The sequence below is a fragment of the Schistocerca cancellata genome, chromosome 7 (assembly GCF_023864275.1).
Source record: "Schistocerca cancellata isolate TAMUIC-IGC-003103 chromosome 7, iqSchCanc2.1, whole genome shotgun sequence".
Taxonomy (NCBI): Eukaryota; Metazoa; Arthropoda; class Insecta; order Orthoptera; family Acrididae; genus Schistocerca; species Schistocerca cancellata.
Genome location: NC_064632.1, coordinates 226923924 through 226947775, shown reverse-complemented (window position 1 = coordinate 226947775; position 23852 = coordinate 226923924). Strand labels below are relative to the sequence as shown.

Sequence of the window (23852 nt, the reverse complement as noted above, 5' to 3'; positions counted from 1 at the left end):
CCTCAAAGTTTTTATTTCTTCTCCATGGATTTTAATACCTACTACTAATTTTTCGTTTGTTTCCTTTACTGCTTGCTCAATATACAGATTGAATAATATAGGGGAGAGGCTGCAACCCTGTCTCACTCCCTTCCCAACCACTGCTTCCCTTTCATGCCTCTCGGCTCGTATAACTGCCATCTGCTTTCTGTACAAGTTGTAAATAGCCTTTGGCTCCCTGTATTTTACCCCTGCCACCTTCAGAATTTGAAAGAGAGTATTCCAGTCAACATTGTCAAAAGCTTTCTCTAAGTCTACAAATGCTAGAAACGTAGGATTCCCTTTCCTTCATCTTTCTTCTAAGATAAGCCGTAGAGTCAGTATAGCCTCACGTGTTCCAATATTTCTAAGGAATCCAAACTGATCTTCCCCGAGGTCAGCTTCTACCAGTTTTTGCATTCGTCTGTAAAGAATTCGCGTTAGTGTTTTGCATCCGTGACTTATTATCTGATTGTTCGGTAATTTTCACATCTGTCAGCACTTGCTTTCTTTGGGATTGGAATTATTATATTCTTCTTGAAGTCTGAGGGTATTTCGCCTATCTCATACATCTTGCTCACCAGACGGTAGAGTTTTGTCAGGACTGGCTCTCCCAAGGCCGTCAGTAGTTCTGATGGAATTTTGTCTATTCCCGGTGCCTTGTTTCGACTCAGGTCTTCCAGTGCTATATCAAACTCTTCACGCAGTATCGTATCTCCCATTTCATCTTCATTTACATCCTCTTACACTTCCATAATATTGTCCTCAAGTACATCGCCCTTGTATAGACCCTCTATATACTCCTTCGACCTTTGTGCTTTCCCTTCTTTGCTTAGAGCTGGGTTTCCGTCTGAGCTCTTGATATTCATACTGGTGGCTCTCTTTTCTCCAAAGGTCTCTTTAATTTTCCTGTCCTAACGAATACAGTAGTCGTACATTCCACATTGATTTCTGCGGTTATTACTCGCAGTGTTACATGTCTATTAGCACTGACAAATACGTAGTCGCCGCTGCTCTCCGTCGTTAAGTGAAGGCCTTCGGCCACTGCGTTGCCCATGGTGGGAGTTAAGGCCTGAAATTTGATATTCGCGGCGGACTCTTGACACTGTGGATCTCGCGATGTTGAATTCCCTAACGATTTCTGAAATGGAAATTCCCATACGTCTAGCTCCAACTATCATTCCGCATTCACAGTTCTATTAATTCCCGTCGTGCTCTATAATTATGTTGGATACCTTTTTTACATGAATCACATGAGTACAAATGGCAGCTCGGTGAATGTGCTGTCCTTTTATATCTCGTGTATGCCAATGACCATCAACTTCCATCTGTAATGTGCATATCGCCATCCCATGCTTTTTGTCACTTCAGTGCAGTTTGGACAAAAAACACTTAAAATAGCATATAAAACATGACGAACAATCTACAAATGCCTTTTCCAAAATTACGTACGTCTTCATATAATAATCCTGCAAGCAGGCGTTTTATATGATGCGGAAGCTATGGGTATGTTCTAAGGTGGCAATAAAGGATTCGTCGGAGAGGTAGAAAAGAAAGAAGAATTCTGAAATCCAGTTTCGTGAAAAGCATTCATAAAAAAATAAATCTAGCAAACAAGCTTTCAGTAGAGACGAACGAAATCGCAGATAGTAACCGCAGGAGTACGGCACGCCTTTAGAGTCACAGCAGACTTGTTACTCGTATTTGACTTTTTAGACGGAGAAACCAAAACGGTAATGCCCTGTCTTACAAACCTTCATACACTTTCGACAGATATCACGTCCATTGAAACACAGTGACACATGGGAAGGACAGCCAAAAGCAAGAGGCTTTGTCCCACTGGACGCAGTATTCCACAAAAACAAACTAATAGAAAATGAAGGAATGTTGGCCACTAAGGAAAGTGAAGTCCTATGTCAAGTTCACTAAGGCTTAGCGTGATCCGAGGTGATCCCAACGAAACTTCCTGTTCAACTTTCTTTCTTTCTTGAAGATGGTTTCAAACTCTGAAAATTACAGGACCTGACGGCTGCTTGTGATGTTATCAATCACCGCCATCGCCACGGAAGATCTACGAGATAACTAAAGATTACGGTTTCACCAAACTTATTCATAGTTTATTCCAAAATAGATTTTATGTGGGGTTTCGGGGTCATCGTAGTTGAAGGAGATGTCAAAGAAACGACTTACCACAAGGAAAGTTCATCAATGGTTCAAACAATGGTTCAAATGGCTCTGAGCACTATGGGACGTAACATCTATGGTCATCAGTCCCCTAGAACTTAGAACTACTTAAACCTAACTAACCTAAGGACAGCACACAACACCCAGCCATCACGAGGCAGAGAAAATCCCTGACCCCGCCGGGAATCGAACCCGGGAACCCGGGCGTGGGAAGCGAGAACGCTACCGCACGACCACGAGATGCGGGCAAAGTTCATCAATGTTGTTTAACATTTACACCAATGACCATCAACTTCCAGCGAAAACAAGGAGTTTCCTTTACGCTGACGAACTGGCATTAACGAGATCTTGAAGCCCATCAAACACATGCATTAAGAGCGTTGCGTATCTTCTACTCTAACAATCGACGTCGTCCAAACCCAGCTAACACCCATCTCTGTGCGTTTCATTGGATCGTACTCTGACGTACAAGCAGCGTTGAAAGAATACGAGAATGAAGATGGAAGTCAGAAACAACGTCCTTCGCAAGGTCACTGGTAGTACGTGAGGTTCTTGAACACAAACTCTGAGGACGACGGCTGTGGCAACATGTTACAGTGCTGCGGAGTATTCATGGCCATTGTGGTACGAGTATACAAACGCAAATATAGTTCACAAGGCACTAAACGAAGCATGTATTCTTATTTTCTTATTCAGGTTCTCTGAAACCTACGACACTCGTAAATCTCTACCATCTCGCAATCACAGCGCCAGCAGATAGTTGTGGTGAAGTAATTGTCCACGGGGAAAGAACGGATCAGGCTCAGCAGAAAACCCATGTGCACGTTCGAAGAGCCCCAAGTTTGAGGCCCAGAAAAATTTTCCTCAGGACCACTTCAGGAAGCAATTGTAGATTTCTCGGCTTAAGAATAACTCTACTTGCCCTCTCCCTTCGCATACTGTCCCACTTGGGCATGAAGAGAATTGAATGGTGAGGAGTTTACTCACCCGTCATCGTTCTGGAGTTGGAAGATCTAGATGTAACTTCCAGAAATGGCATTCCACGTGGGTACCCTCCTAATACACAGAGTACTTACTGGACTTTCAAATGTGTCCTCCATCTGCTGCTTGTGACTCCGAGGACAAATGCAGCTGCAGAATTTTGGTGACGGTTCAAATGGCTCTAAGCACTATGGGACTTAACATCTGAGATCATCAGTGCCTTAGAACTACTTCAACCTAACTAACCTAAGGACATCACACACATCCATGCCAAAGGCAGGATTCGAACCTGCGACCGTAGCAGCATCGCGGTTCCGGACTGAAGCGCCTAGAACCGCTCGGCCACAGAGGTCGGCAGAATTTTGGTGAAGAGGAGTGTAATTTGACTGTTCTTTCTTTCATATGTTTTCATTCGTAATAACCATATATTGTATTTGTTTCTGACTCAAATCGAAAATGTCTTTCTCTTTATTCGCACTGCAACTGGGAGGAGTCTGTTACAATTATAACTAGCTGATGGCTCAACCTGTCCGAAAGCTCTTAGGATTAAGGCTCATCGGAACGGCATCAGCACAACATACTTCTGCTTTGTGTTGCTTAAAGGCAATAAATTAATCATTAATGACTAAAAAAACTTATTTTCATTCTACTTTTAATTGCCGATTTACATAAGGCAAGAAAATGAGCAACTCTTTCTTGAATAACCGAGTTGTGTCCATAAATGTGATGAGAGACGCCATTACTCTAACGTAAGGCTTGTCTGTCATCTGTGAAATTAAAAGTGCTGTAGAGCGAGGCAGGAATTGTTTGATGTCATCTGAACAGAGTACTTAAAGAAATGCACAGCCTTTCGTGTACTATATAGTTGTGTTACACGTTAACAGCTCTCATGACGAGCAGCACATGACGCAGAATGTAAAGCCAGCATCCGCGTGTGCGAACAATTTGTGTCATAACTTTGAACGGTTTCCTGTCATTGTGGTTGGTATCGCTGATGACAAAACAGCATGTTGCACATGAGATGCCAATAAATGTCGCCCACACTTTCCATGGGCGGGGTTCCGAGTTGAAGCTTTGCACAAAATTCGCTCCAGCAGGCAGAAAAATTTCGTTATTGAGAATTCCTGCAGCAAATACATTTAATGGCAATGCGTTTGCCCCTTACGTGGTTTCTAATTTGAAAACAACAGCAGTACTTATTACTTACTAGGAATAAAGTCAGAAAACGGATCAAAATATTTCGCCCATCAATCATTGATCAATCTAGCAACTGTCCTCTTTCAGCTTCAGTAATTCAAACTGCACGTGCAATTCTGATCGCAATTTCTTGAATTAACTACTACATCTACTCCTGTTTATATCATTAAGTGAATCTACTATATCTGTTCAGCTCGCAGTTTTGAGTACTTCTGTTGGAAGACAGGATGAACACAGCTCGTATTGACATATCAGGCTTTGTACTAGTTGATTGAGTTATTTGATATCAGGCACGCTAAATACTTATACTCCCGTGGATATCATTGAATAAATCCAATGTGCACAGGCAGTCTTCACTTTTCCCTAAAAGTACTGACTACCTATCTTAAATAGAAATAAAGGCAAGAGGATATTTTCACTGGTATTCTTAACCGTCGTCCTTCCTAAGGTAATCTTACGTCGCAATGAACTGAAAGTTCTTCATTGAACAAAATAAACACTTATCTGGCACGGAAAATAATGGACCTGATATCGAAATTATTCCGAAGAATTCAGAAATTACTCGGGACCTTAACTGCAATCTTTGATCGGCTTGACGTAGTGTCTAAGGAACAGAAGGCAAAGTCTGAAAACAGGTAAACATGCCGACTAAAAACAAGTTAACGGATGCTCAACCTGCCTTGCGCAGAGAAATTTCCCAGTCGCGTGCGAAACTGACGAATGAAATTTCAGGGTCTCAAACTGCGTTGAGCAAGGATATCTCACAAATCTCATATCGCCTTAGGTAATGAGATACCCGAGTTTAAGTGGGCACATTAGCACTTGCCAGGAGCAATTTCACGCTTAACCACATAAGTAACCGAAATCTGCCAGAGCCAAGAAATCCTTTCCGAAACAGTTCTCAGACCACGTTACGAATATGTCTCTGGAACAAGACAAAATAATCAGTGAGCAATTTACCTTACAAAAGGATCAGTTATTTGCTGAATTGCTGGCTTGAACAACTGCTAAAAATACTCAAGTGTAAGAAGCAAAATAATATGACTGTTTTTATTTATCCGTACTGCCATAATAAAATGTACACCCATCCAACGATATGTATGAAAACTTCCTGTCAGTTGTCAAAACAGAAGTTTGTTGAGGGAAGAAACTCATTCCCTTTTATCATTCTCGTTTCCCGGTCTCGTAATGCACCCATATATACGAATAACTGCTAAATCTTGTACTTTGTATTGTTCTGAATAATCATTTGGCGTATTTATCAAAAATGTCTCTCGTTAACGTAGTCACCTTAAATTCCTCGTTGATGTTTTTATGCTGTGTATTTTCTGTTTTTAGGGACCGTGTGTCAAGAAAGGTCACTTCGTTGCTCGGAAGCAATCAAACCGATCGCGGGTCACGTCTTGCTACTTAAGCATTGTATTCCTAACAGAACCAACATCTTTAAATACGAAGATCAGTTCAGTTTTGCTACGACTATTTAAGGTGTAAATTAAAGTAAGAATTTTCGCGGTCAGTCTGCTTATTGAACAATGGCACTTTCATCACTACCCACGGCCGAATACTCTCACCAGTCTATAAGAGATAGCGGTTTCGTTTTTCTTACAGGAATGCATGTTAATGCTCAGCGAGATAATTAATATTTTCAGACGTCTCGAAGTAAATCCAAAGCGTCATGCTACCGCTTCTGTGATGTGTCCTTCCGACGGCAAATCTTAACTTCATGCAATGCAAACTATTGAACAGATTCATTTAACAGTGTCAATTTCATACTTGTTCACTGCTTCCCTATGAAGGGTACCTTACAATAAGCTGACGTGAATAAGATATAAGAAGAAGTGCAAGCTGCAGTAGAAACTCTAGCATCAAACAAAGATAGCGTTAGCGGAGACCTGGCGAAGTGATTTCGCGAGATTTAACCAAACTAGGGACCGATTTTGCTCGTTAGCGAGCTACAAGTATCAGAGGACATCGAAAAAGTACAAAGAAGTGCAGCTCGTTTTACATTATTGTGAAACAGGGCAAAGAGTGTCACGGACATGAGCAGAAAAAACGAGTTGGGGTGGCAAATGGCAACGATTAATACAAAGGGGTATTTCGTTGTGGCATAATCTTTCCACTAAATTACATTCGCCTGCTTCCATTACAGAAACTGTAGCATATATTGTTGTCGCCGACATAGGGAGAAATAACCATCGTAATAAAATAAGAAAAATCAGAATTCGTACAGAAACATTTAAGTGTTCATTTTTCCCACCCGTTGTTAGAGAGTGAAACGGTAAAGTAGTAGTCTTAAGGTGGTCCGATGAATGCTCTGCTAAGCACTTACGTGTGTATTTCAGAGTAATCGTGTAGATTTTCGTGTAGATATACATCTGTAAACAAGGAGCCTACTGATCTGAAGGAAACACTCCAAGATAACCAGACGAGTATCTATGAATCTGCATGGATACAACCAAGAGCTCCGATGTCAGGAAGGGCGCAATGTGACCGGGCAGATCTTGACGTGAAGCCATCACCTCATACGCAAAGTATGCATGGGGCGATGACGAATTATGCTACAGTGATATTAGAAGAAAAACTGATTAAGCTTAGTGAATTCCGAGTCTTTACCAGATAAAAAGAGCATTCATAGGGTCTTATTGATATGAGCTTTTAGAGATTTACTTCTGAGCCGTGGTAAAAATTGCTGTTTTGAAGAGCGCGCCGCAGCGCGTAGTGTGAAGCAGTCGCCCTCCGTTTCTGGCGGCGGCGCCGCTGTGGCAATCGCAACTTTGGTGTCTCCCTCTGGTGGGAAACGGGAAAAATTGACTGTTCACGTGCATTTAAGGGGCGCTATGAGCTCAGCAGTCGATCAGTGAGTCAGTCGAAGTGAGTGTGAGCCGGGTCTGTGTGGGACAGACAGTGTCTGTCTGTCGTCCGGAGTGCTAGTATGTGTTAGGCCGCCAGTCTGCTCGGGATTGCTCAAACAATGGGCATTGGCGGTTGGATCGATTGGTTGATCGGTCGCGCACTGGGACACCAGATGACTAGTTCGCCTGGAGCGTCGGCGCATGTGAGGTCGCCACGTAAGTCTAGTGGGCCGCGCTGTATAGCGAGGTTGGTTGGTTGGTTTTGGGGAAGGAGACCAGACAGCGAGGTCATCGGTCTCATCGGATTAGGGAAGGACGGGGAAGGAAGTCGGCCGTGCCCTTTGAAAGGAACCATCCCGGCATTTGCCTGGAGCGATTTAGGGAAATCACGGAAAACCTAAATCAGGATGGCCGGACGCGGGATTGAACCGTCGTCCTCCCGAATGCGAGTCCAGTATAGCGAGGGGTAGTGGCTTCGCGGCCGACACGAGAGCAACAGGAGTCAACCCACGACGTCGGTCTGGCCGGTGCGAGCTGCGACGCCGTGAGACGGGAGATCGGCGCGCCTTCCTGCGTCCGTTGAAGCGGCCGGCAGCGGACGGTTCGGGAGAGCGTTTTGGGGGGTGCTGCGCCAGGTCTTCGCCAGACATCACACTTTTATTAGAAGTTAAGTGATTCGTGATCTGTCGTTTCATTTACTTGTTAAATTCTACTTGTTTTCTTGGTCAGTCTCTCGTTCCCAGCTTGCTCGTCTGTCTCTCGTCCGCATTTGTTAGGCAGTTAGTGTCTGTCCGTCGGTCTGCCGTACGTTAATAGCTGCCTCTGCCATGTTTATCGGATTCGGTGTTAACGAATTTATTGCTTAAGGTGTAAAGGCCGAATTCCTGAAATATGTTTTTATCTTGCCTATCATCTTGAGAGGAGGTATATGTGTAATGTAGAGCATGTTTGAGCATTTTATGTAAGACTGTATTTCATGGGTTTTTATTTAAATGGTCATTTTAGTATATAAAGTTGCCACTCTTTTACCGTAAGAGTTCTTTTAAAAACAAGTTGCACTTTCGGTGGCAAATAATTTTTAATATGAGTAATTTGTACCATTTCCATCCCTCATACGGGGTGCATAGTTTATGCATTTGTGTGAGTTGTTAAAATGTTTAGTTTAAAGTAATCTGGTGTGTTGCAGATTTGCACTAGTGTAGTCTTTCAGAGGTTGTTGTGAGCGGTCGTGACTACGGCCGTGTTAAAAGGGAGCGGCAAGGTTCTCAGCCCGAAAGCTGATATTGTCAAAAAGGAAAAATTTTGTTATTTCTGCATCAGAATAAATTGTAACTTGATATTTACAGGGTGCTTTCTGAGTATAATTTTAAATCTGTTTTAAAAAAAGGGGTTTTAAGAATAAAAGTTTCCATTTATTGAAAAAAAAATTTTTAATTTGTTTCATCAGTTGCCAATTGGCAACTACTTTCCACGCTCACATAGTGTGATTAAATGTGTTAATGTTCTTGATGAATCGCTAGTAAATAAAGTAAATTCTTTAAGAAAAGATTTTGAAAGTAAAGTCACAGTGCAACTTCCTCGTTAGTGAAACAAAATACAGAATACAAGCAATGTGAATAGAAACTTCCTGGCAGATTAAAACTGTGTGCCGGGCCGAGACTCGAACTCGGGACCTTTGCCTTTCGCGGGCAAGTGCTCTACCAACTGAACTACCCAAGCACGACTCACGCCTCGTCCTCACAGCTTTACTTCTGCCAGTATCTCGTCTCCTACCTTCCAAACTTTACAGAAGCTCTCCTGCGAACCTTGCAGAACTAGCACTCCTGAAATAAAGGATATTGCGGAGACATGGCTTAGCCACAGATACTGGCAGAAGTAAAGCTGTGAGGACGGGGCGTGAGTCGTGCTTGGGTAGCTCAGTTGGTAGAGCACTTGCCCGCGAAAGGCAAAGGTCCCGAGTTCGAATCTCGGCCCGGCACACAGTTTTAATCTGCCAGGAAGTTTCATATGAGCGCACACTCCGCTGCAGAGTGAAAATCTCATTCTGGAATGTGAGTAGATTCTTATATACGGAGACACTACTCTCTGGACAGTTGATGCTGCTGAGTACAGTGGCACATATGAAGAATTTGATTTGCTGGAAGAGTAGCTGAATAACCGTTGACAGTCCTCCCCACTCCTCGCCTCCTTCCCCCCACCTCCGCCGTAATGTCAGGGGGTGGGAGGATGAAAGGATTGATGAAGCAAAACAAACGAGTTGAGAGCCGGCAGAGCGCGCGGGCGTGGTACTCACGGATGAGGAACTGGTGCGCCAGGATCTGTATCCTGCTGACGACGGCCTCTGCGTGCAGCTGCAGCACCAGCTCCTGCGGGTAGGTGCAGGCCTGCGCGGACTGCCAGCCGCGCACCGTGGGCCCGTGCACGTTCAGCTCGGTGGCGCGGTGCTGCTCGTCCTCACCTGCGAACGCCGTCATCAGCCGCTCACTCTCCCTCCTGTGGCACACTTTTTTATGAAGCGTTTTTTTTTTCAAGTAAGTATCATTTTCAAACACGGCCGCTGCGTGGCTGCATTCCGCGATCTGTGCATGCGAGCTGAATACATCCATCTATTTAATTTATTTACTGGATCATTTGTGAAGCCTCTTGCCTTTTAGATACGAGGGCTGTTCAATAAACAATGAGCATAATTTCTGTACGGTCGTAATTCATAGTGCTAGAATTTATGTAATACTATAATTTTCTGCTAGCTTAGTGCTTAACAAACACGTTGTTGTTGTTGTTGTTGTGGTCTTCAGTCCTGAGACTGGTTTGATGCAGCTCTCCATGCTACTCTATCCTGTGCAAGCTTCTTCATCTCCCAGTACCTACTGCAACCTACATCCTTCTGAATCTGCTTAGTGTATTCATCTCTTGGTCTCCCTCTACGATTTTTACCCTCCACGCTGCCCTCCAATACTAAATTGGTGATCCCTTCATGCCTCAGAACATGTCCTACCAACCGATCCCTTCTTCTGGTCAAGTTGTGCCACAAACTTCCCTTCTCCCCAATCCTATTCAATACTACCTCATTAGTTATGTGATCTACCCATCTAATCTTCAGCATTCTTCTGTAGCACCACATTTCGAAAGCTTCTATTCTCTTCTTGTCCAAACTATTTACCGTCCATGTTTCACTTCCATACATGGCTACACTCCATACAAATACTTTCAGAAACGACTTCCTGACACTTAAATCTATACTCGATGTTAACAAATTTCTCTTCTTCAGAAACGCTTTCCTTGCCATTGCCAGTCTACATTTTATATCCTCCCTACTTCGACCATCATCAGTTATTTTCCTCCCCAAATAGCAAAACTCTTTTACTATTTTAAGTGTCTCATTTCCTAATCGAATTCCCTCAGCATCACCCGACTTAATTCGACTACATTCCATTATCCTCGTTTTGCTTTTGTTTATGTTCATCTTATATCCTCCCTTCAAGATATATAAACGTGTACTAGTTTAATTGTTGGCACTCGGCTGTCAGAAGCGGGCAAGCTGAGGCATCTTCACTACCGTCTAGGTAAAGGAAAAAACCAACTGGTTAAAATCGATACCAGAATTTTTGTTCTGAATAACCGGCATTTTTCGGTATTTATTTGGTCTCAGTTACGAGGGTAATCCCAAAAGTAAGGTCTCCTATTTTTTTATTACACTTCTGGCCATTAAAATTGCTACACCAATAAGAAATGCAGATGATAAACGGGTATTCATTGGACAAATTTATTATACTAGAACTGACATTTGATTACATTTTCCCGCAATTTGGGTGCATAAATACTAAGAAATCACTACCCAGAACAAACACCTCTGGCCGTAATAACAGCCTTGATACACCTGGGCATTGAGTCAAACAGAGCTTGGATGGCGTGTACAGGTACAGCTGCCCATGCAGCTTCAACGTGATACCACAGTTCATCAAGAGTAGTGACTGGCGTATTGTGACGAGCCAGTTGCTCGGCCACCATTCACCAGACGTTTTCAATTGGTGAGAGATCTGTAGAATGTGTTGACCAGGGCAGCAGTCGAACATTTTCTGTATCCAGAAAGGCCCGTACAGGATCTGCAACACGCGGTAGTGCATTATCCTGCTGAAATGTAGGGTTTCGCAGGGATCGAATGAAGGGTAGAGCCACGGGTCGTAACACATCTGAAATGTAACGTCCACTGTTCAAAGTGCCGTCAATGCGAACAAAAGGTGACCGAGACGTGTAACCAATGGCACCCCATACCATCACGTCGGGTGACACGCCAGAATGGCGATGGCGAATACACGCTTCCAATGTGCGTTCACCGCGATGTCGCCCAACACGGATGCGACCATCATGATGCTGTAAACAGAATCTGGGTTCATCCGAAAAAATGACGTTTTGCCATTCGTCGTTGAGTACACTATCGCAGGCGCTCCTGTCTGTGATGCAGCGTCAAGGGTGACTGCAGCCATGGTCTCCGAACTGATAGTCCGTGCTGCTGCAAACGTCGTCGAACTGTTCGTGCAGATGGTTGTTGTCTTGCAAACGTCCCCATCTGTCGAGTCAGGGATCGAGACGTAGCTGCACGATCCGTTGAGCCATGCGGATAAGATGCCGTCATCTCGACTGCCAGTGATACGAGGCCGTTGGGATCCAGCACGGCGTGCCGTATTACCCCCTGAACCAACCGATTCCATATTCTGCTAACAGTCATTGGATCTCGACCAAAGCGAGCAGCAATGTCGCGATACGATAAACCGTAATCGCGATAGGCTACAATCCGACCTATATCAAAAGCGGAAACGTGATGGTACGCATTTCCCCTCCTTACACGAGGCATCACAACAACGTTTCACCAGGCAACGCCGGTCAAGAGCTGCTTGTGTATGAGAAATCGGTTGGAAACTTTCCTCGTGTCAGCACGTTGTAGATGTCGCCACCGGCGCCAACCTTGTGTGAATGCTCTGAAAAGCTAATAATTTGCATATCACAGCATCTTCTTGCTGTCGGTTAAATTTCGCGTCTGTAGCACGTCATCTTCGTGGTGTAGCAATTTTAGTGGTCAGTAGAGTAGTACATAGACCTGTTTATTTCTACAATGGTTTACATCAGTTTACAGCTTGAACATTTAGCTATTTTTCGACATACCACTTCTGTCGATGCATTTTTGTAGACGCTGTGGCAGTTTTTGTATGCCCATGTCATACCAGCTCGCCGCTATGCTGTTCAGAAAATTATGAATCTCTTCTTCCACATCGTCGTCGGATGTGAATCGCTTTCTCGCCAAATGTTCTTTTAACTTCGGGAACAGGTGATAGTCACTGGGCGCCAAGTCAGGACTACGGGGTGGGTGGGTGATTATGTTCCACTGAAACTGTTGCAGGAGAGCAACGGTTTGCCGAGCGATGCGTGGGTGAGCGTTGTCATGGAGAATGTGTACGCCCTCGCTCAACATTCCTCTTCTCCGGTTCTGAATTACTCATTTGAGTTTTTTCAGAGTCTCACAGTACCTGTCAGCGTTAATTGTGGTCCCAGTGGGCATAAAGTCGACCAACAATACCCATTTCCGATCCCAAAAACCGGTTGTCATGACTTTACGGGCAGACTGTGTTTGTTTGAATTTCCGCGGCTTTGGCGAAGCAGGATGCCACCACTGGCGTGATTGTTGCTCGGTCTCAGGTGTAATGTGGTATGCCCAAGTTTCGTCACCCGTGACAATGGAGTCCAGAAAGTTGTCCTGTTCGGCTGCAAGGAGGTGAAGAAATGCGCGGGAAGCATCAACTCGTTGCCACATGTGGTCCTCAGTCAGCATGCGTGGCACCAATCTTGCCCACACCTTCCGGTAGTTCAAAGTTTCCGTTAAAATTCTGTGAGCGGCGCTTCGGGAAACCTCAGGAACCAACGTGCAGATATCATCCAGGGTAATGCGCCGACCTCCACGCATGCTTTGCTCAACTTTCAACTCTGTCGCCTCAGAAATTGACGGTCTCCCGCTCCTTTGTTCGTCGTGAATTTCGGTCCGACCAGCTCCAAACTCTCTACACCACTTGCGAACATTTTTGACATCCATACACGACTCACCATACAATTCCGTCAGTTGGCGATTGATTTCAATCGGCGCAATGCCCTTTGAGTTCAAAAACCGAATAAGTGCACGCAATTCGCACTTGGCGGTAACATCCAATTGGAGCTCCATTCTCAACGGCTGCCTCAGCACAGCGTGCGCGTGTTTTACCCACTGCGCGTAAAGCACTCTTCATAACAGTGTGACCAACTACCACGCAAACAGAGTTCTGTAATTATAAGAAAATAGAAGACCTTACTTTTGGGATTACTCTGATACGAGGGCTGTTCAGTAAACAATGATCATAATTTTTGTACGGTCGTAGTTCATAGCGCTGGAATTTATTTAATCTTATGATATTCTGCTAGCTTAGTGCTTAACGAATACGTGTACTAGTTTCATTGTTGGCACTTGGCTGTCAGAAGCGGGCAAGCTGAGACATGTTCAGTATCGTCTAGGTACGGGAAAAAACCAGCTGGTTAAAATCGATACCAGTATTTTAGTTCTGAATAACCGGCATTTTTCAGTACTTGTTTGGTCTCAGTTACAATAGGAGTTTTCCATTTTTTGCTAATAACCAGGCAAAAGACCGAAATATCAATTAGCCTTAGCAGCATTGCTAAAATTTTTCGTTTTAAAGTAAATCTTTTTTAAAAAATAGGAGCAATTTTTATTTGTAAAGTTTGCATTGCTTTCAAATAGTGTATTAGTATAGAAAATGAAAAAAGCGATCAGTGCTATTGTAAAAACCATGTCAACAGAAACAAGCAACAAACACATGGCGAAAAGATTGGTACATCACTGCTGAGGCAATAATATGCCAGTTGTCGAGCGTCGTTAAGGTACGCGTGTGTGTGCAGGGTGCAAGGCGTCTCCCGTATGATTTATACGGTATTTTCTCACTGTCGTCACCTTTGATTCATTGTACTGCGAATGGCACCTACCGTAGTACGGAAATATCTTTACGAAGTGACGTAGCAATGACAAATTGAAATTTGAACAATTCATTCACATTATACAATAAAAACAGAATGTAGCTGATCTGTTGCCTGTGTCTACATAAAGCCGTTATCTGTTTGTAGCCCTTGAAAACGCCCAAATTAACACGAAAAACCTCAACCTTAGTTTTCACCCCAAATAGTGGTATGATCCCTGATTACAAAACGGGTTTTGAGGAAAGTTTAAAAGAATTAGAATCAAAATGAGAATATTAGTGATTTTTTGTAGTATTTAACCACGTATCACTTATCGAGATAAGCAGTGAACGGTGGACGGACTAAGCTTTCTTTTATTTGCCTAATTAATTTAATATTTTCATTCTATGTATTTTGAAACCGAGTGAACTGAAATTTTTAAATTATTGTTCGATTTCTGCGTTTATTAAAGGAAATAATAGGAACAAAAAACTGAAAATTTGTTATTTCAGAAACCAGTTATTCTGAGCGGTTTTAACAGACAAGCTGAAATAGCGTCGAAAAAAAAAACGATATGACCGAAAACCGGTTGTTTTAGCGGAAATCGCCATCCTTAGCTATCGCCTACCGCAGAAATGGAGGTGACGGCCGATGAACAATACGCAGCTTTGAAACACTACTTTCGTCTCAACACCTCTCCAGCTGAGCTCCATGCCATGTTAATGGAGAGTCTGTTCTGTTCTGCTACACAGACCAAAAATGGTTTAAATTGTTTAAGAGGGGAGACAATCAATTTCAGAGTAAGGTGGACCCAACGTTCCATGTACTGCTTAGCAAACAGAGATTCGCTACAAATTCATACGTACCTAAAGCCTCACAGACAAATGAAAACTAAGCGAAGCCATAATTACACTACTGGCCATTAAAATTGCTACACCACGAAGATGACGTACTACAGACGCGATTTTAACCGACAGGAAGAAGATGCTGTGATACGCAAATGATTAGCTTTTCAGAGCATTCACACAAGGTTGGCGCCGGTGGCGACACCTACTACGTGTTGACATGAGGAAAGTTTCCAAACGATTTCTCATACACAAACAGCAGTTGACCGACGTTTCCTGGTGAAACGTGGTTGTGGTGCCTCGTGTAAGGAGGAGAAATGCGTACCATCACGTTTCCGACTTTGATAAAGGTCGGATTGTAGCCTATAGCGATTGCGGTTTATCGTATCGCGACATTGCTGTTCGCGTTGGTCGAGATCCAATGACTGTTAGCAGAATATGGAATCGGTGGTTTCGGGAGGGTAATACAGAACGCTGTGCTGGACCCCAACGACCTCGTATCACTAGCAGTGGAGATGACAGGCATCTTATCCGCATGGCTGTAACGGATCGTGCAGCCTCGTGTCGATCCCTGAGTCAACAGATGGGGACGTTTGCAAGACAACAACAATCTGCACGAACAATTCGGCGACGTTTGCAGCAGCATGGACTATCAGCCCGGAGACCATGGCTGCGGTTACCCCTGACGTTGCATCACAGACAGGAGCGCCTGCGGTGGTGTACTCAACGACGAACCTCGGTGCACGTATAGCAAAACGTCATTTTTTCGGATGAATCCAGGTTCTGTTTACAGCGTCATGATGGTCACATCCGTGTTTGCCGACATCGCGGTGAACGCACATTGGAAGCGTGTATTCGTCATCGCCATATTGGCGTATCACCCGGCGTGATGATATGGGGTGCCATCGGTTACACGTCTCGGTCACCTCTTGTTCGCATTGACGGCACTTTGAACAGTGGACGTTACATTTCAGATGTGTTACGACCCGTGGCTCTACCCTTTATTCGATCCCTGCGAAACCCTACATTTCAGCAGGATAATGCACGACCGTATGTTGCACGTCCTGTACGGGCCTTTCTGGATACAGAAAATGTTCGACTGCTGCCCTGGCCAGCAGATTCTTCAGATCTCTCACCAATTGAAAACGTCTGGTCAATGGTAGCCGAGCAACTGGCTCGTCACAATACTCCAGTCACTACTCTTGATGAACTGTGGTATCATGTTGAAGCTGCATGGGCAGCTGTGCCTATACACGCCATCCACGCTCTGTTTGACTCAATGTCCAGGCGTATCAAGGCCGTTATTACAGCCTGAGTGGTTGTTATGGGTACTGATTTCTCAGGATGTATGCACCGAAATTGCGGGAAAATGTAATCACATGTCAGTTCTAGTATAATATATTTGTCCAATGAATACCCGTTTATCATCTGCATTTCTTCTTGGTGTATCAATTTTAATGACCAGTAGTGTAGTTACGAAGGCTATGCTTGAAGCGTTTAGCGAGTTCGAAATTCTATCGACTTGACAGAAGACCCTAAGAAGTTTTGGTCGTATGTCAAATCAGTAAACGAATCGAATCCGGCTGCCCAAACACTCTGTGTCTATACTCGCATTAAGAAAGAGGATGACATAGAAAGACCGAAGTGCTAAACTTTTTTTTCCAAACCTGTTTCACAGAGAGAGATCGCATTTTAATTCCTCCTTTAAATCGTTGCACGAGTGGCAGGAGATTGATATCCAAATAAGTCAGCAAAAGACAGAAAAGCAACTGAAAGCGCTCATCAGAGGAAAGACCACTGGACGTGACGGAATACCAATTCGAATCTGTACAGAAATTAGCCCTCTTCGAGCAGCAGTGTACCGTATGTCTTTTGAGGAGCGAAGCATTTCTAATGATTGGAAAAAAAAACTCGCCATTCTCATTTTCAAGAAGGATCGTCGAAAAACGCATAAAACTATAGTCAGATGAAGAATATTGGAACATGATTAATGCTCACATGTTAGTATTTTATGATACTTGGGAGGATCGAAAATCTCCTCTGTAGCAATCAACATGAGCTCCGAAAACAATGATCGTTTGAAGCCCCGCTCGCTCTGTTCGTCCACAAGACCCAGAATGGAGAGGGTACAGGCGCCCAGGTAGATGCCATGTTCCTTGACTTCTGGGTGGCGTTCGATACAGATCCGCAACGCCAAACGGCGTCCACAGCGGTGAGGGGGGGGGGGGGGGGTTGCAGGAGGGGGTCGCCTCCTCTCTCCCCCCTCTTGCTCTCAGGGAAAGGAAAAAACATATTGTAGTCACGTGTTTTTCTTTCAATAATTAGTATACTTTTTTAATGGAGTATCAATACTATGGTCTAGTATTTTAGTAAGAGAACAAAGTTTTTAACATTGTCAGAACTGGAACTTTTTTATGGCTACTGCCTGCCAAGTCACCACTCGCCTTCCAAAATATTTAGTCCATGCCCTTCCACGACGTCTGCAAACTATCACATGGGCACCCTTGGCACTGCCACCTAGTTAACAAAATACGAGCGTACGGAATGTCACATCAGCTGCGTGACTGGATTGAAGAGCTTCTGACAGAAAACACAGAATCTCATTCCGAATAGAAAGAAATCCTCAAACATACAAGTAACTTCGGGCGTGCCACAAGGGAGTGTTACAGGACTATCACTTTTTACAATAACGTCGGAATTTCCATGAGGCTTTTCGCGGATGATGATGTTGCTGTATACAGAAAAGGCAACGCTAGAAAACTGTAGCTAAATGCAGAACGACCTGCACAGGATCGACGCTCCGTGTGGGGAGTGGCAACTGACTTTCAGCAAATTGTATGGTTACATGATCGCAGAACAATCACCGGAAGCAGTTACACCCATAAAATATCTAGTAATATACGTAAGGAGCGATTCAAAGTGGAACATTCAGGTAAAAGTAATCTCTGGTGAGGCAGACGTCGGACCGAGGTTCATTGGAAGAACCCTCATCAAATGTACTCCATCAGTAAAGGAAGTAGGTGACAAGACTCTCGTTCGACCAGTGCTTTAAAATTTTCGCGTTACTCTGGGACATGCACCAGGTAGGATTGGTATAGGAAATAGAGAATCTAAAGAGAAGCTGTACATTTTGTTATAGTTTCGTTTAGCATGCGCGAAAGCGTCAGTTGCAGTAGCAGACACTACAAGAAAGGCGTTATGCATCACGGTATGGTCTACTGTTAAGATTACGAGAGTTTACTTTCCAAGAAGAGTCCCCAATATAATGCTTTCTCCTAGGTACATCTCGGGAAAAGACCATGAAGATAAAGGGATTCGAACCCACACGGAGGCTTAGCAATAAAGGTTCTTTCCGTCAACCATACGTGACTGGAACAGGAAAGGGGAAGTGACAGTAGTGCACAAAATTCCTTCCGCCACACACCGCAACGTGGCTTGAGGAGCTTAGATGTAGATGCAAATGTACGGAAGAAAATATCAACACACCTACTGTTATAGTGAGAGAGGAGGTAACCTTGCGAACACTTTCAGAAATACCGCGTTGGTGATACACATGAGACATGTTCGTGGGCGGTGGGTTCCAGGACTGCTCATTTCCGAACAGAAGGACATTCGCGAGTAAGTCTTCATGGAGTTGATATTAGACGTAGATACGGAGTTTCTTCAAAGGTAATCATTGCTGATGAAACTTGGCTTCATCATTTTGATCCTGAGAGCAAAAGCAAGGTTCAGTGTGGAAATCTCCTACATCGCTAACCTCGAAAAGAGCAAATGTGGTTGCTTCTGCAGGGAAATTTATGGTCATCTCATTTTTTGATATTAATGGAATTGTTTATCATCATGTTGGAAAAATTGGAAATTTGTGGGAAGGTCTTATGGGACCAAACTGCTCAGGTCATCGTTCCCTAAGCTTACACACTACTTAATCTAACTTAAACTAACTTACGCTAAGGATGACACACACCCCCATGCCCGAGGGACGACTCAAACCTCCGACGGGGGAGCCGCGAGGACCGTGACAAAGCGCCGTAGACGGCGCGGCTACACCGCGCGGCTATCAGCATGTTGTACCTCCACAGAAATCGCTAACTGGACAATACTACAGGGATATCCTGAAAACTTTGCAAGTCCGTATCAGGCGCGAAACAGCACGTACCTGTGAAACCAGCTGGGTGCTGAACCACGATAATGCACAGCCGCATACTGCACATTTTGTTATCGAATATCTTTCACAAATCAGTGTGAAATACATCTATTATTATCCCTATAGTCCTGATTTAGCTCCTTGTCATTTTCTTCTGTTCCCTAATCCGAAGGTGCATCTTTCGTATGAGGCAATCAACAAGGTGGTCAAAATTTTGTATTCTCTCTTATAATTTACTGTACAGTATCATGCACTTGTTGAGTTTCTTAACAAAATGTAGAATGTTCAACCATCATCACACCCGACATTTGTTGACTAAATGTATACTGCCGAATATGTGGCCCTATTTCTTATGTGTTTCCGCTTTAAGAACGTTAATAATGATATACTGAGTTCTTTTAGCCAGAAAGTCTTCAGTCCAATTGTACACTTATTCAGACAGTCAACATGCACGTATTGTATTTACTGGGCGACAATACTCGATTTGTGTAGAAGGCTTTCTGTGCGTCAAAAAACGCTGCATCAGCCCGAGCTTCACCATTTACTGTCTTCTGCATCCCATGAGTGAGCAAAGTAAGCTGGGTTGTACGTGATCAGTACTTTAAGGAACCACGTTGATTACTACATTGTTGCTCGGTCTCTAGAAAAGTCATCATGCGCAAGCATAATGTATGTTCAATAACTGTGTAAGAAACTGACGTCAGTGAAATAAGGCACACGCCCAGAGCTGTAGACTGGAACGAGCTGCTCCTTTTTACAAACACATGGCAGGAGTCGTTGATCCAGTGACCTGTGTGCTATAAGAATGGCCGGATTCTCCGTATATTCAATACAGAATTAAATTCTTCATTTGTGTGGCCATATTGACCATAGTTGCTTTACAATATCTGGCGTATTTTTGTTCTGTCGTTCTAATTACAAGAAAATACGTGTTTTCTCACCAGCCGCGTTTCGCCTTATTGAAGTAAAGCATCATCAGAGGTCTGTAACTAAAGATATTTCCAGTTTGATTTGTTTTCTACCTCGAACAACAGTTCCTTAACAAACTGTTGGTTTCTACTTACTGTTGTTTCTCCTTGTTTTTTGGTCGGCATCAGGAAATGCTGTCTGCTAGCACGTCTTTGGTTACTTCCTTCGTTAGGTACTGATGTTTGTGCTCTAATTTTATACTGCTTTACATAACTATGCATTTTTACGTTTAACAAAGCACAGTTTCGTACACCACAGTTTAATATTAATTTGTATACTTCTGTGTGTGTGTGCGTTGTTTTGTGGGGTTGTCAACACTTCCACTAGTTCTTCTTTCATCTATCCATTTTTTTTTCATTCTCTGTAATTCATTATATGCGTGTTGTTCCGTGTGATGCAGGAGTAATGAAAAAATAGTGATGGCGTTTTCTTTTTGAGTAGTTGGAAGAGGAAGAAGTAAATTGTATATAGAAATTTTTTTGGGAAGCGAGGAGATGTACGTCTTTACTGATTCTTACGATATTCATATCTTTTTCGTTAGTGCTTGGTCTGTGGTATTTCTGTTGAAGATGGTCTCCAAATGTCAAATGATTTGTACCGTATTTCAGTGCTCTGATGTGTTCTTTATATTTTGTGTCAAATGTCCTGTCAGTCATTCCAGTGAATATTTTTGCTCAGTCTTTGCAACTGATAGATACCAGATTGTGTTTCTGTTATTAGTTGTTTGTTTGGTAAGCAATGTTTATGCTATGTTTTTTGAATATGTTGCCCATTTTATGTCTGAATTCCTTATGGTAGGTCATTGTATGCAATTTTCTTTGGTCGTGTAGAGTTTATGTGTTGACGTGGTTTGGTTAGTTTTCTTCATTATTCGTGTCTTTATTTTTCTGTTCAGTTTGTCCACCAGTGCTTTTTTTATGTCAATTTTAATTCTGTTTGTTTTACAATGGCCAGCTCTTTTTGGTAATCAGAAATGTTTAGGAGGATACTGTTCAGTCTGTTTAGCATGTATCTGACTGCTGCCTGTTTTTGATTCTGCAGGTGGTTTGAGGTTGCATTTAAGATAGTGCCACTTGTCGTGTGTTATCTGTACGTGTCAAATGGGTGCTTGTGTTCGCTTTTTCTTGACGCTATGTCTAGAAAGTCGTGTAAGTTCTTCTTTGATTGTAAAGTTTATGTGCTTGTTTATAGCATTTATGTCTTTGTGTAGCTGTTGCATTTTATTTTTAGGTTCATCTAACACGCATATTATGTCGCCCATGTACCTGTACCAGTAGATGATGAAGTAGCCTTCCTTTGTTATTATATCTTCAAATATTAGTTTTTCTATACGTTTCATAAAAATATTGACTAGTATTCCTGAAATAGGTGTACCCGTGTGGAAACCTTCTTCTTGTATATTGTATTTCACTTGTGTGTAGTATTTCACTTCTTGCCCGTCACATTTTTTCCTCCAATTCACTTTCCATCACACTACTATGCACTTAGGTCCACCCATCTTTGCTTCACCCTCCCCCACCTACTCATAAAAACACTCCATCACTATTGCTTCTTTACTCCTACACAGTATACAAACATAATCAAACGGAATAACAAGCATATAATGAACTACAGAGAACGAAAAAAAAGTGGATAGATGAAAGAAGAGATAGTGGAAATGTTGGTAACTGTACAAAACACAACACTCACACTGAAGTATACAAATAAACAGTGAAGAGTGATGTACTAAACTGTTCTTTATTAAACGTAAAAATGCATAGTTATGTAAAGCAGTATAAAATTAGAGCATAATTATCAGTGCCTAACGAAGAAAGTAACCAAAAACGTGGTAGCTGACAGCATTTCCTAATGTAGACGAAAAAACAAGGAGAAGTTACAGTAAGTAGAAACAACAGTTTGTTAAGGAACTGTTTTTCGATCTAGAAAACAAATCAGACTGGAAATATCTTTAATTACAGACCTCTGATGATGCTTTACTTTAATAAGGCGAAACGCGTCTGGTGAGAAAAAACACGCATTTTCTTGTACTTGTAACGACAGAACAAAAATACCTCAGGAAATATAGAATTTAGCAGGCATCCCACACGCTCCTGCGGTCTGTCTTCTTTCGGGCGATTTGTAGTATCTTTCAATGTCGCGCTTACGTTACTCTGTATCTGTAATTTTCTCGTCTGTGCGATGTGCAGATGCAGAACATACTCTGCCCTGCCAGAAGCGTTCTCTCGATGCTAGTGCATCGAACAGAGCTGGAATCGCAGGGGTTTCCCTGCGCCACGTTCTGACGTCTGCACTTTGCAGATGGATTCACAGAGGAACGGAGACAAAGTGCTACAATAATGTTTGTGCTAGAATTTCCGTTTCAGGCGGGCTCTCATCAAATTTACGATATCTGATCCACAAGTTTCATCTGGCAGAATGTAGCTCGTAATGCTGTAAGAAAAATAGACGTGACTTTTGCTAGTTACGCAGGGAAGCGTAGTAGTGTGATTGCCGTTCGGCCTCTACAAGGTACACTGCATGAACCAAAACATTTTCTATACAATTCAAATGATCCAGGGAAGATTTCCGGCCAGTGATATAGCCCAGGAAGATATGTTTCAACATATTTTTTACTCGTTTCTCTTTTGTCTCTTGCGTTATTCAGTCATCCTCGATTTGTTTAAATACAGTTTTTACCAAAACTGAAAAAATAGCCAATACGTATTCTAAAAGTGACTTCGACCTCTTTGAAAATCCGAGTTACAGCCACTACGCGATGTTTACTTGACAGAGTAAATGAAAACAATGCAATACTTGTCCTTTACTTTTAATACATAGCCAAAATATTTTTGCAGTTAAGTTTCAGTTTGAAAAGTGACAAACGTTATATTATATGCCACCTTTTCGAGAGTTCAAGAAGTCCTTTGAAATGGAAAAAATGGAAACTGTCAATATGACGTAAATTGACGTAATTATACAAAAGTAGAAACAAAGTTTCTTTATTTTTTGTGAAATATGTTTCTTGTGAAATTTTGTGGGTTCTGTTATTTTAGATTCTGTAGGGGTTACCTTGTATTTGATTATTGCATTACAGTCATTTGAATGTGTATTGACAGACAAGCTCTATTGGCCATAGACAGCAGAAGAACTCCCAAACCTGTTAGTGGTATAGGAAAAAAAATCTCTAAAATCCACACCAGTATTATAAATACGAAAGTAACTCTATACGCTACGTTTTCAAGACGAAACCGCTGAACCGATTTCGATGAAATTGGTATGGCGATGGCCTTCAACCTGAGGAAGAAAATAGCCTACTGCAGAACGCAAAAAGTAAAAAAAGAAAAAAAATGAAAAAGGAAATGATCGACTCCTAAGAGGGATGCAGTAGAGAATGGAAAATCTATTTTTCACAATCAGTGAACGTAATCCATGTTAAAAAAACTTATATTTGTTGTAGTATAATATAAAGCGATTTCAACAGCGTGATGCATACATGCGCGCTCCTACCAACGCCCTTCCGCACACACTACTTGACGCCCATACTAGGTGTGCGGTCTCGTCACGCGTCGGGTAGTTTAGGGAATGGAAGGCCGTGCGCACATCACTAGTTGTGCTCACCAGAACAGGCTGACATGTGAGAGCAGCTGACTTTATTTCACGTACAAATATTATAAAATTTGCACTGCGCCAAAC

At 42.8% G+C, this 23852-nt stretch overlaps 1 protein-coding gene and 1 non-coding gene across 2 annotated transcripts in view; one reads left to right on the top strand and one right to left on the bottom strand.

Moving 5' to 3' along the window:
• LOC126092709 (centrosomal protein of 104 kDa) overlaps positions 1–23852 on the bottom strand; it is a 466825-nt gene that overhangs the window by 409235 nt on the left and 33738 nt on the right. Inside the window, exon 2 of the mRNA XM_049908432.1 lies at positions 9526–9690. Within this exon, the coding sequence (XP_049764389.1) occupies positions 9526–9690 (165 nt within the window). The remainder of the gene's footprint in view (positions 1–9525; positions 9691–23852) is intronic.
• On the top strand, positions 9137–9211 carry Trnas-cga (transfer RNA serine (anticodon CGA)). Its single transcript has one exon. It is a non-coding gene; the product is annotated as a tRNA-Ser (tRNA).